The 15,807-nt window shown below is 41.7% G+C and overlaps 1 protein-coding gene across 1 annotated transcript in view; it reads left to right on the top strand.

Annotated features, from left to right (window-relative positions):
• Positions 1–1,640: 1,640 nt before the first annotated feature.
• Positions 1,641–15,807, top strand: part of LOC133496977 (apolipoprotein B-100-like) — a 45,418-nt gene continuing 31,251 nt past the window's right edge. The window contains exons 1-25 of the mRNA XM_061813115.1: positions 1,641–1,729; positions 1,921–1,965; positions 2,279–2,391; positions 2,483–2,628; positions 3,117–3,264; positions 5,067–5,219; positions 5,392–5,516; positions 5,624–5,709; positions 5,819–6,269; positions 6,358–6,475; positions 6,882–7,028; positions 7,125–7,336; positions 7,434–7,653; positions 7,763–7,936; positions 8,018–8,221; positions 8,297–8,464; positions 8,565–8,770; positions 8,965–9,129; positions 9,304–9,425; positions 9,539–9,740; positions 9,846–10,018; positions 10,103–10,278; positions 10,360–10,475; positions 10,587–10,948; positions 11,050–15,728. Coding sequence (XP_061669099.1) covers positions 1,675–1,729; positions 1,921–1,965; positions 2,279–2,391; positions 2,483–2,628; positions 3,117–3,264; positions 5,067–5,219; positions 5,392–5,516; positions 5,624–5,709; positions 5,819–6,269; positions 6,358–6,475; positions 6,882–7,028; positions 7,125–7,336; positions 7,434–7,653; positions 7,763–7,936; positions 8,018–8,221; positions 8,297–8,464; positions 8,565–8,770; positions 8,965–9,129; positions 9,304–9,425; positions 9,539–9,740; positions 9,846–10,018; positions 10,103–10,278; positions 10,360–10,475; positions 10,587–10,948; positions 11,050–15,728 — 8,766 coding nt within the window. The 5' untranslated portion in view covers positions 1,641–1,674. The remainder of the gene's footprint in view (positions 1,730–1,920; positions 1,966–2,278; positions 2,392–2,482; positions 2,629–3,116; positions 3,265–5,066; positions 5,220–5,391; positions 5,517–5,623; positions 5,710–5,818; positions 6,270–6,357; positions 6,476–6,881; positions 7,029–7,124; positions 7,337–7,433; positions 7,654–7,762; positions 7,937–8,017; positions 8,222–8,296; positions 8,465–8,564; positions 8,771–8,964; positions 9,130–9,303; positions 9,426–9,538; positions 9,741–9,845; positions 10,019–10,102; positions 10,279–10,359; positions 10,476–10,586; positions 10,949–11,049; positions 15,729–15,807) is intronic.

The raw sequence follows: 15,807 nt of genomic DNA, 5'->3' as shown, positions 1-15,807 counted from the left end.
AGTGCATCTCTCTCCCAATCATGTTCAAATAGCCTCTGCTGGCTTTTTAAGTGGGGGAGAGGTCAGTCAACAGTATACCAATTGACAAGTTCTGTTCCTTTTGGGTCTCGGGTACAAACGCTCGCTCACAGATATGCAAAGTCTTCATTGGTCTAAACAATAAATATGGCTTCATACTGAGAGGTTTAATGTAAAAAAAAAAATCGAAATATTAAATATTCTCATCATGATGTCTGGGAGGATTACAAGAATAATGATGATCATATTGTAAAAATAATAAATTAATAACTAGATAGACAAAGAAATAAACAAACAAATAAGTAAATAAAGAATTTGTTGACTGTCAATCGATCCTAAACTGAAGAATTTATAGGGAAGGAAACATCACAAAACTTGGGACATGACCAGGGAAATAATTTAAGGAATTCTGTTCAGGAATTTTTTTGTGTACTTATTTTTTTCCCTCTCATTTGTCGTTGTTGTTGCCTGCACAGAGGGTAAAATTTAAATAATATACATTTTTAAAGAGCCTATTGTGCTGTCATTTTTTATGTAATTGTGGGCCTTTTCTATTATTTATTATTTAGAATATATCCACTTTATGATCATATTACTTGCACTGTATGCAGTTTTAATTGTCTTTTTTTAATATTTTTTATTTTTATTTTTTTTATGCTATTTTAAAAGTTTTATCTCTTTGTTTTCAAATGCCTTTAATCATGTAAAGCACATTGAGTTACCTTGTGTATGAAATGCGCTATACAAATACTTTGACTTTGCTTTGCTTATTTGTTTTTATTAAAAAGATAACTGGTAATAACGAAACACGTGACCCTAGTGAGGATAAGCGGTACAGTGAATTTGTGGATGTAAAAACAGTATGTAGAAATATTTATCACAACTATGTTACAGGGTTGAAATCAGAATTAAGAGTAAATCAATTCTAAAAGAAGATGTAATAATATTATAAAGTAGGGCGAGTGGATAAATTTTTTTCTTCTTTCTACTCCTTTTGAGATATGCTGTAATGCTTTATTTTTTTTATTGTATGCTATGTTGTTATTTTTAAATCACTCTCATGTTAAGATAAAGTTCCATTTAAAAAAAAAAACGTGAATCTATTATGTTGTCACACAATCACGAACAGCAGCAGGTTGAGTCATTTCTTTCTTAGTTGATATGAATTATATCATTAAGCCAAAAGTGCAAAGGTTTTCTGTTTTAAAAGTGTTAGATGTGACTCAGTAGCGAATAACTGTTGTTGCGTGATGTCAATCCATCCTTTAGAAGCTCTAGAACTATCACAATAATTTCCGTGACAAAGTTGAATTCCCCAAAAACTTACAATATTATTGCAACATTTTTTTTTTTTTGCTGTCAGCTTTCTAGGGTCCCCTAAAGCACCAAATTAGAATATTCAGCATTATCACGGCAAACACCCCCACCCAGTGCTGACATCACACCTCAGTTTGTGAAACATTTTTTACCTTTGGCCTGCCACAAGGACTGCTCAGACTTTGGAACCAGGGCAACACATTTGCAAGTCCCGCTAATCGCGTACCGGGAAGACGGCAGAACTATAAAAGCCTTCGTATCAAACCGCAAGGATTAGTCTTCGCTGAAGGAGGAGGACTCTTTTTTTACCACAAGGATTTCCAGGTGCTGAGCCCCGGCATGGGACGTACCAGGATCTACCTTCTGCTCCTGCTGGGCACGTGCACCCTTGCCCGTAAGTATTATTTTCTTTGAAAACATTTTAATGTCAAGGATGGGAATACAGACTGTATGTGACATACTGTATGTTATTACATAGTAGTATATTTTACATTGCATTTATGTTGTCGTGCAAATTGTGTTGTTGTTCTCCACTGAGTAAAGGTCAATTTATTAAAAAAAATGTTTGTTTGCTATTCTTTCCAGAGCAAGATGCGGGAAGTGTGGCTGAACAATCTCCGACATGCTTTTGTAAGTTTCCCGTTTATTCTCAATAATTTCCTGTTTTTAGAAATGATAATGAGGTAAATACTTGGGAAATGCAATGGAATTCTGTGTCAACACCACGCAAAAACTACGGTTAAATGTTGCAGTTAAGGGAATGGATTGTTCCATCATACTGAGAGGTTTTTCTAATATTTCCAAATTCTTATATTCACCTCATACTGTGGTGTAGGAAAAATGTTGATACAGGATCTTGTATCGGATCTGATGCGTCGCAGTGATTTAGCACCGAAAATCCAAATATTGCTCAGGTCCAACTAATGTTTACTTCGCATTTCAGTGGCTAAAAGGTTCAGGAACTTCAAGCGCTTCGTGTACAACTACGAGGCCGAGACCGTCAACGGCGTTCCCGGAGCTACCGACAACAAGAGTGGCCCCAAAGTCTCCTGTCAAGTACGTCTCGCGACCTGAACCGCTAGTCCTTACCCCGTCCTGACCGTCACGAAAGCAAAGCCTGACCAAGCAGTTCTCCATCTCCTGCCAGGTTGAGCTTGAAGTACCCCAGAGCTGCAGCTTCGTCCTTCGCACCACGCAATGCTCTCTGAGTGAGATCTTTGACGTGGATGATGACGGCAAGGCGTTGTATCGCCCCGCTGCCGGAGCTCAGGCTTTCAAAGCCGCCATGGCCAAGTGAGTCTACTCGACCCTCTTTCAAATGCAATTTTAAAACCGGAGGCTGTTTTATTCAGGGAGCAGGTGACATTTAGATTTCTTTTTTCTATTTTACAGATAATCCTTAAAGTATTTGGGTATGACTCTGAGCTATATACCTAAAATTTGAATCTTTATGAGCTAGCTAGCAGTCTAGATCCTCAGATGATGGCCTTTTGGTTGTTCCAAAATCCAAGGTTTCAAACTAAAAGATGATTGAGCGGCCTCCATCAGGGCACCTTGGCTTTGGAAAACCAACAGATCTGTTTACGGTTCAGTTTTTACGAGATGTCATGTTCTACCTTATTAATTTTCTGCAAACCTACGTCGTGACTCCTAGTCTAGGTTCCTCAATCCGTTTTAAATACGAGTCATAGGTAGTACGATAGTCGTTATATATGATTGTTTGGGTATGTAAGAAGAAAAATAGAATCAAGTTTTAAGTGACAATCCATCCATATCATCAGGAACCCACTGAAGGTCACCGTTGAGCGCCACACTGACGTCAAACTCTTCCCTGAGGAGGATGAGCCAGTCAACATCTTGAACATCAAGAGAGGAATCGTGTCGTCCCTCCTCGTTCCCGTCATGGAAGAAGAGAGGAACAACAAAATGGTGAGGGATCCTGTTTGTGCCCGAGTGTTTTTTTTTTTTTAAATCAATCAAAAGAGAGCTCGTTTCTGTTTGCGGCGAAGAGTCATGCAGTGATAAACATGTTGCGCAATGATGTGATAATCTTGAATCGCTGACACATGCACACGGTCCACTTTGTGTTCCCACATCACCAAGCGGGTCAAAGTCCAAGATAACTTTATCTCTCCCATGGCATCACCTACTCATATAATTGTTTTTAATCTGGCATATTGATTTGACCATCTGATTAAAGTGGATTGCTGCAAAACAGAAAACATGTTCACCATTTCAGATATTTAAACTAACTTTGGATTGTTTTTTATTGTATAGCCCATGTGATAATTTTAATCACACAGATAACAAAAAGCAAGAGCTATGAAAGGGGGACAGACAAACTAAAGGGAGTCCTCGGGTTAAGACGGTCCCGACCTAAGACGTTTTGACTTTACAAGGCCCGTCCCCCGTCCGCCATTTTGTCTGGCTAATGCTTGTCCGTGTTTGTGCGCCAGGAGTCTCTTCGCATTTTTCGCCCTCCTTTTTAGACATTATCACCGCAGAGAAGAAAGCTCTGTCTTTTAGCAATGCTTCTTCAGCCAAAAGAAAATCCAAGACCGTGGAAAGGAAGTTCAAGAGCATAAAAAGATTGGCGAAAGTAGAGACACCAACACCACCAAGCCTTCAATCGGTCGACCGTGGTGACAATTATTAAAGAGAGACCCCATATTTTAGCGCATGTGAAGTGTTCCGTTTCTATGTCAGATACGATGATCTCAAAATAAGGTTCTTTCATACTTGTCGAGATGGAGAGGACTGAGGACCAGGTTCCTTCGCAATAGCTAAGCACATCCTCCTGTTTTTCTTCTCTGACCACCTCTCAGCAGTAACGCTAAGTACGTCATCTTGTTTATTTTAATGCATTTGTTTTTTTATACAAAGTATTTTGATGGAAATTCTGACTTTAATGGCGGAATCCGACTTAAGTAGAAATTCGAGTGAAGTCGCTACTGTAGGAATGGATCTCAGTCATAAACAGGGGACTCCCTGTACATCCAGTAACTTGTAATTATAGGCCTGCTCCAGAGAAACTACTGAAACTGACTAACCCATCTCAATATCCTTTTCTTTCTTACTTCCCCCATTTCGTTTTGGTCTACTTTTTTTTTTCAGACAAAATGTGGTCGACCCTGTTTAACGTGAGGTATCAAAAGATGCGTCTCATATGCACTAGTGTCAGAATTATTTTTGTTTTTAAGTTCTGTGTTACCGTCACATTGGAATTCCCTAAAAACTGAAACTAAACTCCCATGGAAAATGAGTCCCGTACAAAATGAGTCATGGTGCTGTGGGATATTGTAACCAACAGATGCTTTTTTCCGTCTCCTTTTCATAACATGATTCTGATCTTTATTGTGGCATCACTGTTTTTTTTTTTTTTGTGTGTGTGTGTAAATTTGTGCTTCTGTTTCGATTGACAGTGGTAGCACAAATTCAGCAAAGAAAGACCAGTTTTATTTGAATAGGGGAATGGAATTTTCAGGAATTTAGACAGTGAGCCAGCAGAAAATCCGATGAAAATGTCTCCAATGAACTCATTTCCCAGGCCACCCAATTCCCTCCTGTAGCCTAAAATTTGATGATTTTCTCTGTACTTAACAGTAACTACAGTATTATTAAAAACTAAGATCAATGAACAGAAAGAAACCTAAACTCCATCTGCTATAATGCCGTGTGGACGCCACTGACTGATTCCAGTCCCCTAATCCTGAATTTGAATGACATTGCAGCCCACCGTGTACGGTGTCTGCGCCACCGACTTCACAGTCAACGCCAGAGAAGACATCGCTACCGACGTTACCATCAGCAGGGATCTTTCCGGATGTGACAGCTTCAGCGCTCACAAGCAGGCCACCAGTCCCATAGCTCTCATCTCGGGAATGGTAAAGGCCTCGAGCTACCTTCCTTGTCACCTACTAATGCCACAATTGTGTCTCATTCATTCAAAACGGCATGGACTCTACTCACGAAAACCATTTTTACTAAATTACTAGGGTTCATGGAACATATGACGGTACAGCTTATTAATGTTTGCTCGTGTCTCTCCACTTTTAGCACTATCCTTTGTCCAAGCTGATTAGCAGCCACCAGACTTGCAACTACAAGTTTGACAACCAGAAGAAGCACATGACCAGCGGGACCTGCACGGAGAAGCATCTATTCCTGCACCTCTCCCAAAAGTGAGTGAACAAATGAACCCGATCCAAACGTTATTTAAAAGAAATTTGAATGTTACGACTGCTTTCCGCATTGTTATTCATTTGCTGTAACTGTGTGCCATACATAGGAACGAGTACGGAATTTCCGCACTGGTGAAGCAGACTGTGACTCTGAAGGAGACCGGCAAGATTAATGACAGAGTCTTTGATCATAGTAAGTGTTTTTGCTGTTAGAATGTGCCGGAATCTGTCCAATAATGTTCATTTCTGGATGCGGTGTAATGGTTTGTGTTTTGTTTTGTTTTGTTTTGTTTTTTGAACAGATGAGGCCCTCCTGCGTTTCTTGCCAATGGAGGTTGTTGATGACAAGTCACCTGTGCAAAGTAAAGATGCTGCAATTAGCACAATGCAACAGCTGAAGACCCTGTCCCAGACCAGCAACGGGGACCAACGCGCCTCCCTCTTCCACAAACTGGTGTCTGAGCTGCGTGGCCTGAAGGCTGACGCCCTGCAGTCTGTTGCACTTGAGATGATGGATGTGTCCGATTCCCTGACCGTGCAAGCCCTGGTTCAGTGCGGTACTCCGGAGTGCACCAGCGCCATGCTGAGAGTTCTCGGGACCTTCGAGAAGTCTGCTGTTGAAGTAGAAGCAGCGGTTTACGCACTGGGACTGCTGCCTAACCCTTCACGCCTAATGGTCAAGGATATTCTGGACATGGCTCAGAACAGGAAGAGCAAGCCCATCATGTTTGCCTTGAGTAATGTGGTCAGGAAGTAAGTCCGCATCAGTCGTGATGTCAGTGATTTTGTAGAAATGGGTTATTTCTCGTGTAACAAATGTGATTTAAAACTTTGTCACTAGGCTGTACCAAGCTGAGGGAAAAGTCACTCCAGAGATTACTGCTGTTTCCAACTTCCTGGCTTCCCTTCTGGGTCCGGATTGTTCTGGGGAGAAAGATCTGACCTTCCTGACTTTGAGGGTTGGTAATCAAATGGCACATTAAGAGATTGATGCTATGGTGCAATATTCAATGAGGCAGACGGTGTTCGTGCTCGAAATTTACATAGTCCCTCTATACCCAGTGTACACATTGAGCTTGTACAACCTAGATGTATACTATATCTAGTTCAATTACCAGACAGGGACTGGGCTAGTTCCACTGAATTTGAATTCTATGATTCAAGTTTTGTGAATTTTGTGTCTCTGACCATGTAAATGCGCTTCTGAATACATTGAAAAATTAAAAAATCATTTAAAAACTGTTCCCAGATAAATGGAAGTCTTTACAATGAAGCTAAAAAGGAGGGACCAACTCTGCATTTATTCTACTTTTACTGATTTTCTTTTTTGAAAAATTAAGGTTACATTTTTACACTTGAATCTAGGTTGTTGGTAACATTGGAGATGTGATGGAAGATGCTGACCCCGCTATTAAGAGCACCCTGCTCAAATGCATGAGACAACCTGCAACCACACTCTCCGTTCAGCTTGCTGCCATCCAAGCTTTCAGGCGAATGTCTGTAACAGATGAGGTAGCTAAAACTTCTCTGAACAACAAAAACACTCGTGTTTTCAGTTTTATTATGAATCTTTTCCATAAGTGTATTGACCTTTCATTTGCTGTGCAGGTTCGCTCAAACCTCCAGCGGGTCAGCCAGTATCCAAAAGGTGCTGTGCAGAAGCGCCTTGCGGCCTACCTGATTCTGATGAGAAACCCTCTCAGCAGTGACATTGACATGGTGAAGAAGATCTTGAAACAGGAGCAGAATGAGCAAGTCAAATCTTTTGTGACCTCCCACGTCTACAACATCATCTCCTCCACTGATCCTGAGACCCAAAAGTAAGATTAACCTGGCTAAAATCCACACGCTTAATTATAAAACCAAATACGAATAAGTTGGGGTTTTTTTTGGTTCTTTGTGTTTTCTTTGCTACAGACTTGGAAGGAAGATAATGGACGCTTTGCAGGACATTGATGTGGCCACACACAATGACTACACAACAAAGTCTCGCAACTACAAATTGGGTTTGGCACATGAAAGCATGCAGGCCGACATTCAGGGCAACGTTATCTTTGACCCTAGCAACCAGCTGCCCAGAGAAGTCATGTTAGAATCGACCCTGAAACTTTTTGGCTACAATATGGACATGTGGGAGGTGTGTAACAGTCAAGGTCATAATATAGAAATGTTAAGTATGTAAGATAAATTAGAACAAGAACAAGAACCCGTTCGCTCTTTCTGAATCTTGTTTTTGCCGCTTGTAGCTTGGAATCGAAGGAAAAGGCTCGGAACCCTACATTGAGGCTTTGTTTGGAAAGAATGGCTTCTTTCCAGACTCTTTGTCCAAGACTTTGTACTGGGCGGAGAACAAGATGCCAGTCAAGATGATGGAAGTCCTGGAGAAGTGGCTTACTCCCTTGAAATCAGGAGACCAGAAGGTATTTTGGGTTCAAACCTCACGCTTTTCAGTATGAGTAATGTCACCGTTAAAAGAACGCAAACAATTTTTTTCCCTCAAGGTGCCTGAACATCTTATGAGAGAAATTACTCGCAATTTCAACAAGCTCATGAAGGATTTGCACGATCAAGAATCTCCAGAGGCCATGGCCTACCTTAAGATTATGGGAACAGAGCTTGGTTTCATCAAGGCCAGCGATTTGAAGTTTCTTGCTGATAACGCTAAAATGTATGCAGAGATTTTCTTGAAGATCCTCCCTACCAAGGTATTTCATATTTTCAAATTTTCTGACATTTTTAAAGCACTGTATTAGGGCATTTTTAACTTGTTCTTTTTTTAGGTGGTGTCCAAACTGATGTCCGGCACAGACAATGAGATCTTTATCCATTACATGTTCATGGATAACAAATTCGTCCTTCCAACAGCCTCTGGCTTGCCTCTCACATTTTCACTGTCAGGTACCTTTACTCCCGGAGCTAAGGGCGGACTTCGTATTTCCCGAAACATGGTACATTTTCTCATATAAGTTCTCATTAACATTATATTATAATCCATTGTGATCGTCTGTATCACTTTTCGATCCATACAATCTGTTGTGTTCAACGCAGAATGAAGTGTCGTTCATGCCGTCTGTCGGCGTCGAGTTCGTGACCCAAATGGGCGTCCACGTGCCCGAATTTGTCGTCTCGACTGTCGAGATGCACACCAGCTTATACCACGAGAGTGCACTCAATGCTAAGCTCACCATGGAGTCAAACCAGGTCAAACTTTCTATTCCAGCTGCACAAGCCCCTGCAAAGTTTTTGAGAATCAGGTAAAAATAAAATAAAATCAGAAAAGTTAATAACAAGTAGTGTGGGTTGTAAACAAAGTTTGTTTGTATTTTGTCTTTGGAAATAAGTCAATTTTCCATCTTCAGAAATAATATTAGCTCTCTGTAACTGTTTGTCATATGAAATCCTGAAATGGTAACTTTTAAAAGCAATTTCTGTTATCTGTTTTACATAGCAATAGAGTGATGATTGTTGGCAATGGCAAGGCTCGTCTGATCCCGCACAATCGGTTCGTTGTAAACTGCGACTCCCTCTATGGAATCAAGTACTGCACAAAAAAACTTCAAGCTGAAGTGCAGAGTCAAACCAATGTTTACGTCCCTCTGGCTGGAGAGACAATGTAAGTTGAAAATATGGAATGAAATAAAGTATCAAGAATCATTTAATGCATATCAATTTGACATTTTGACAATTATTGTAAAGAATAGATACATATTTATGATGATTATTTAGCTTTTTGTCTTTTGTTTCTTTTTCAAGATGACAACCTAAATCTTTGTCCTGTTCATCTCAGGTTTGGAATCGACATTGAGCCTCAGGTCTCATACACGGCTACTGTTGCATACGCACTCCTCAGTGAAGGAACTGATGGCCGCCAGAAGGTGGATTCCCTGAAGATTAGTCTGGAAACTGAAGGTATAAGTGCCACAATTAGGAAGACGATAGTTGTCAGTCTCTTTTGTTCTGAGAATAGTTCGCTCGTCTCTCTGCAGCAAACATGACCGTTATATTTATTTCCAACTACACAGGGGCTCAGGCTGCAGAAGCTTCCGCCATCATGAAATACAACAGGAACAGGAATGTCTTCACCAGCCAAATCCAGATACCCAATATGGATGTCGAAGCTGGGATCAAGGTTGGCCTGACTGATACCAGCACCAAAGGCAAAGCCCTCACTATTGAGCTTTCCAACAAAAACGTCCCACAGCTCACGCTGACTGGTCGTGCCCAGTAAGTAAACAAACCAGAAATGCAGAACCCTAACCAGGCCTAAGAGTCCAGTTAACAGGAACTATCTCTCTTGATGCTGTGATTGTTTTTTAATTCATTCTTTAGGCTTCAGGACATGAACAACGGCATGCTACAGGTTCAATTGGAGGTCCCCTCTCTGAAGACAGATGCTATCATTTCTGCCACCATGAGTAAAGCCAAAGAATTAACATTCGAGATCAAAAGTGACGTGAAGCTCCCAGAGACATTCTCGATTCAGTCAGTCACATTCAAATATGGTATGTCTTAAAAGTCACACACACAACCAACATTGAACATGTGTGTTCATTACAGTAGCTAAAAGATGAAATGTTCGGTTTCAGGCGAGGATCAGGCAGAGCTCAAGCTGATGTCAAACATGAACGCTGAGACCAAAGTCCTGGTACCTTATACTGAAGCTCTCGGGGCCTGGGTCAGGCAGTTTGTTGAAAATGCCATGGATCGTCGGGTTGTTAACACTGACATGAAACTGCGTCACATTGTCAACAAAGCATTTGAGGTGAGTTTGCTTTTACTGAAGACTTTCCCTTAATTCAAGTTCAAATGTAAAAAAAAAAAAGAAAATCTCTTTTCTCCTAAGGCCTCCAACATCTGGTTGAACAAGATCTCCGCTGATGTACCCTATGTGGAGACTCTGAGGAACAACATTGCAAATGTGGAAATGCCCACCATGCCTGAGAACCTGTTTATGAACATGTAAGAGAAAACTCCCTACTGATTATAAGAATTGGTTATAAATGTTATCACGTTAAAGAAGCTTACATCAAACTAAAAGTAATACTCTATGTATTTTCATGTCATCATTAGGGAAAGCAAATTCCGCTACCAGTTCAACAAGAACTATCTGACCATCAGTATCCCTCTGCCACTTGGAGGGAAATCCTCTCAGGAATTGTTCGTCTTCCCTAAAATAATCACCATCCCACTGCTGGGTGTGGAGCTTGCGCCACAGGAGATAGAAATTCCCAAATTTACCATCCCCGCCGAGCAAGAGATCACCCTGCCCCTTATTGGAATGGTGGAAGTCTCCGCTAAGGTGAACAGCAACTATTACAACTGGGAGACAATTGTGTCGGCAGGCAACAATACCGTGGACTCTCCAAACTATTTGGCCAAATTCAAGGTTCAGGCGACCAGTCCAATCAAACTTCTGTCTTTCACGGCTGAAGGTAATATCAATTATTACTTTAACCAGACATTAAAAAAAATATATGACGATCAATTTACAAATGACATCGTGTTAAAAATGTCACTGTTTTTGTGTTGACAGGAGCTACACAATTTACTGATACAGCCGAGAAAACACTGAAATTCACCCTGAATGGCTCCCTGGAGCACGAGTTTGTGAGTACAAGGGTTAACATGGAGGAAACGATTGCTGTCTCAGACAATGTAATGTCATCAGGAAAATACAACATCCACGCTGCTGCACCCTTGGGCTTGCGGACCTCTCTGGATATTACCAAACACTTCACTCTTGATTCAGCCAAGCTATTGGGAGACATCAATGCCAATGGAAGTGTCACTGTTGGTTCTTTAACTGCTAGTACCACTTATCTCAACACCTTCTCGGCTGACCGTGCAAAGAAAGAAGCCAGATTGGAGAGCACACTGAGCGCAAACTCTGAAATTCTGAAGGTTACAAATAAGATCACGTCTGTGTATGCAAATGAGAATCTTATGATGGAGTCGAAGACTGACATCAAGAGTGATCCCATCAAGCACTCAACAAAAATTAACCTTAACTACAAGGATGTCAAGCTTAGCGTTCTTTCCAACTCTGTGACGAAAACTGGTCAGAGAAAGCTTCAGAGCCAAGTTGAGTTCTCGGCTTCTGCAGATCAAGCCAGCCTCCGTGTAGAAAATACAGCGGAAGATACAGTGAACCGTGCCTACTCTTTGCTAACTGGTTCCATTAATCCTTCAGGCTTGGAGCTCAATGCTGACGCCTCTGTTAACATCTTTTCGAGCGTTGCCTCTCACAAGGCAACCTTGGCCTTGAATTCCAAAGGCCTGACCACCAGCTGTACCACAACTGCTCAGCACAACCCAATGACCTTTGAGAATATTTTCCACAGTGGACTTGATGCTAACGGTGCCACCATGTCTCTCACCACAAAGGGAGGCACCAAAGAGAACAAAGTTTACTTTAATGTTGAAGGAAAGCTTGCAAGCTCTGAAGTCTACCTCAATGGCGTTTTCAACGGTGACATCCTACCAATCAACACGAGAAACACAATGAACTTCAGAATAAGTGAGGATGGTCTGATCTTATCCAACAACATAGTTGGAGCTATCAATGAAATGCGGACCGAAAATTCAAATTCCCTTTCTTTTACACCAAGATCGTTGACTCTCCACAGCAAGACTGACAACGTCCTTGACACGAGGAACTCGTACATGCATGACATCACATTTACCGTGGAGCGTTTTACAGCCTCAGCCATGATAAAAAATAATCTGAAGATCATGGAGGTGAACTTCAATAATGTTGCCCAGTTCAAGGCACAACCTTACAACATGGAGCTGACAGGAACACTGAAGGGAGACTTGTCGGAAGATGAACTCAAGCACACTTATGAAGTGAAGTTCATGAACATGATCCTGTCTACAAAGTGCAACACTAACGGAAACCTCCTAGGATCTCAGATAACACATGCCACCGACTTGGAGATTGCTGGTCTAACTGTGAAATTCAACAACGTTGCTGATTACAAATCTCAGTCACTTCGTTTTGACAGTAAGGTCAACGCTGTTGCTGAACCCTTCTTTCTTACCGTTGACGCCTTGTTAAACTCAAATGGTGGAGTATCTTTGTATGGACACCAGAGTGGGGAACTGTATAGTAAATTCCTCCTGAAAGCAGAGCCCCTCCTATTCACACATTCGTTTGAATACAGAGCTTCAACCACTCATGAGATTGAAGGCAGACCTACAATCAAGACCACTGTGGACAACAAGCTCAGCAGCACCGTGAGTCTTCAAGAACAAAACGTCCACCTGAGAGTTAAATCCAAGGTAAACGACCACACTTTCGATCAACAATTGGAGGCCTACAACAATGCAGAGAGAATGGCTATTGACATGAGGGGAGCAGTCACCACAAACCTCTTCAGTGAAACCATCCAAGACTACAGTGTGTCCGGATTTGTCAAGTATGACAAGAACACTGATAGCCATTTTATCCAGATCCCTTTCACCGAGCACATTCCCGCAATCATTGAAGTTGTAACGAAGACAGTCACGAGCTTGACCGACAATGCCGTTGTATTGCTGAAAGACATCAACGCTGAGTATGAGATCTGTACCACGATTCAGAACAAAGTGTCTGAACTGAAGGAGGTCATTGACAACTTTGACTTAAACCTCATTGCCCAAAATGTGAGAAAATATGTCAGCTACATTGAGAATGTCTTGACCAACCTGACCGCCAAGTTGCCAAAAGAAAAAGTCCTCACTGTGCTGAAATCAGTCAAGGACGCTATCATGGCTTGGATAAAGAAACATCGTATCTCTGAGAGATTCAATAAAATCTACGAGAAAATGGAGGAAATCCTGTCCGAATATGAGGTTGACAAGATGGTCGGGGCAGTGATGGATGAGGTCGTCAAAATTATGAAGCAGTATCAAGTGAGGGAAAAGATCAACTCTGTATTTGCCCTTCTTAGGTCAATTGACATCCAGCCATTGTTTGAAAAGGTTACAGTACCTATTCAGGAGCTTGTAAATGATCTATACAATTTTGACTTCAAACAGCTCATCAATGACATGAGGGATTATGTGATGAGAACGGTACAGGAAATACAATCCTTTGATTATAACAAATTAACACTGCAGGTGAAAGAAAAAGTAAGAGATATGAGCAAGATTCCCTGTTTTGGAAAGCTCTACGGAGAGTTTAAAATCAACTCGCCTCATTACAACCTCACGACGACTGCGGATCTGGAAAACACCACGGCTACATCGGTCACACCAGAGTTCAAAGTGAACTTCAATTCTCGGGCCACGTCGACTTTGAGGGTCCTCCAGTTTTCGATAGATGCCGATGCCCATTTCGCTCTACCCAAAATGAGCCGTTTGACGATTTCTGAGTATATTAAGATTGACCAGTCATCTTTTAAGGTCGGCCACAAGGGAACTATGACTATCTATGGCCTGTCAGGTCAAGGTTCTGCGGAAACTACTGCAAAGATAGCCACCGAATTTTACTCTTCAGATCTCATCAACAATGTGTTCGTTGCGATGGAAGACGGGCTCTCCGCAAGTGTAAATACGAACTACAATCATGACTTCAACGTGCCACCCCTCAACATATTCACTCACGTGTCATCAACTCAAAAGACCAATCTTTCACTGGAAGCGGGCTCTGCGCATCTGAAGATGAACACCATGGCGAATGCAAAATATGTAATTCAGGAGTTCTCAGACGAGGCAACTCACAGCAGTAACGTGGACTTAGTCATGGATCTGCACACGGCCAAAGTGACTTTCATTGGTGCAACAGGCTCCAAAGGCTTTAAAAGCAATCAGAATGTGGTCGCGGATATCTGCATTTTCCGCCATGCGATTGTAGACGCCAAGGTTGAAACAGAAACACCTGTGATGAAGGGGAGCGTTTTAGACATCAAGTTCCAGGCTAAGGTTGAAGACATGAAAATTGATCTCACTGCCTCTCATAATGCGCAACTAATTGAGGGAACTCTTTCAAGCTCCGCCCTTGCCTTGATCACACCAACTGAGCTCATGTTTGACAGCAAGAATAGGGCAAATTCCAAGATTTTCCTTCCGTTCCAGCTGCCCGAAAAGCTGGAGTTCGTTAATGACATCTCTCTTACACTGAACGCTGAAGTGCAGCAGGCCAGCTGGACTGGAATGGCCAAAGTCAACCAATACAAATATTTCCATGACTTCAAAATGGATAATGGTGAAAGGGAAATTAATATCATCGCTCAGATCCAGGGAGAGGCAAGTCTTGATATCTTGAGGATACCGATCACTATTCCTGAAATAACAGTGCCATATTATGGAATGAAGACACCAAAAGTGAAGGATTTCTCACTGTGGGAGGACGCTGGTCTGAGTTATCTCCTCAGTACGACACAACAGAGCTTTGACATGAACTCCAAGATTAAATACATAAAGAACCCAGAGATGTTCACCATAAGCTTGTATGCAGATCCCATTGTCAACGTCATCAACACCAACATCAAAAATCTACACAAGAAAGTGCTCATGGGCAAAGATAAGACTGCTGATATTCTGTCGTCCACCTATGCCAAAGCACAAGCAAAATATGAAAAATATAATATTGGATTGCCTAAAACACTCACAATTCCTGCTTACAAAGTACCGTTGATCAATGCTGAGACGTCATCATTCACAATTCCCCTCCCAGACACCAGTCTTGTCACAATGCCAGCTTTGCGTGTCCCATCAGCTATCAGCAAATTTACTCTTCCCAAAATCACTCTGCCCAAAATCCAGAGCATAAAGATTCCGCTGATGGGTGATCTGACCTTCGAGTTCTCCATGAAGGCACCGCTGATCAGTCTGAAAAGCAACGCCAGTGTTCTCAACAAGGACAGCTTCGTCATCAAACTTGACGCATCCTCATCATCGGAATTTGAGTTTCTGACGGGAAAAATTCAGGGCAACACCAACGTCAACGTGTTGGATGGATTCAAGATGGCTTCTGTCCTGGCTGTAAAACATACAGCATTGGAAGGAAACCACGGCAGCACCATCGTCTTAAATCGTAAAAATGTCGACGCCTCCGTCAGCAATTCAGTCAAAGTCCATCTGCCTTATGAGACCGTGGAAGTCCGCCAGGAGTTTACTAGAAACAGCCTCCTCTTCTCTCTTGCCACCCCATCTGCTGGTCATGTTGCAATTCAAATGCAGACCAAGATCCCACCACAGTTGACAGCGAGACTCTACGGACGCTATCCTGTAAGTACTAACTTTTTTTTTTTAGGGGGTGTTACATTTTCATCGAAATGTCAGAAAACATATTATCTTTGTTCATTTT

Source organism: Syngnathoides biaculeatus, chromosome 23 (genome assembly GCF_019802595.1).
Source record: "Syngnathoides biaculeatus isolate LvHL_M chromosome 23, ASM1980259v1, whole genome shotgun sequence".
Lineage (NCBI taxonomy): Eukaryota > Metazoa > Chordata > Actinopteri > Syngnathiformes > Syngnathidae > Syngnathoides > Syngnathoides biaculeatus.
Note: the sequence above shows the minus strand (reverse complement) of the source record. Positions and strands in the feature narration are given on the sequence as shown.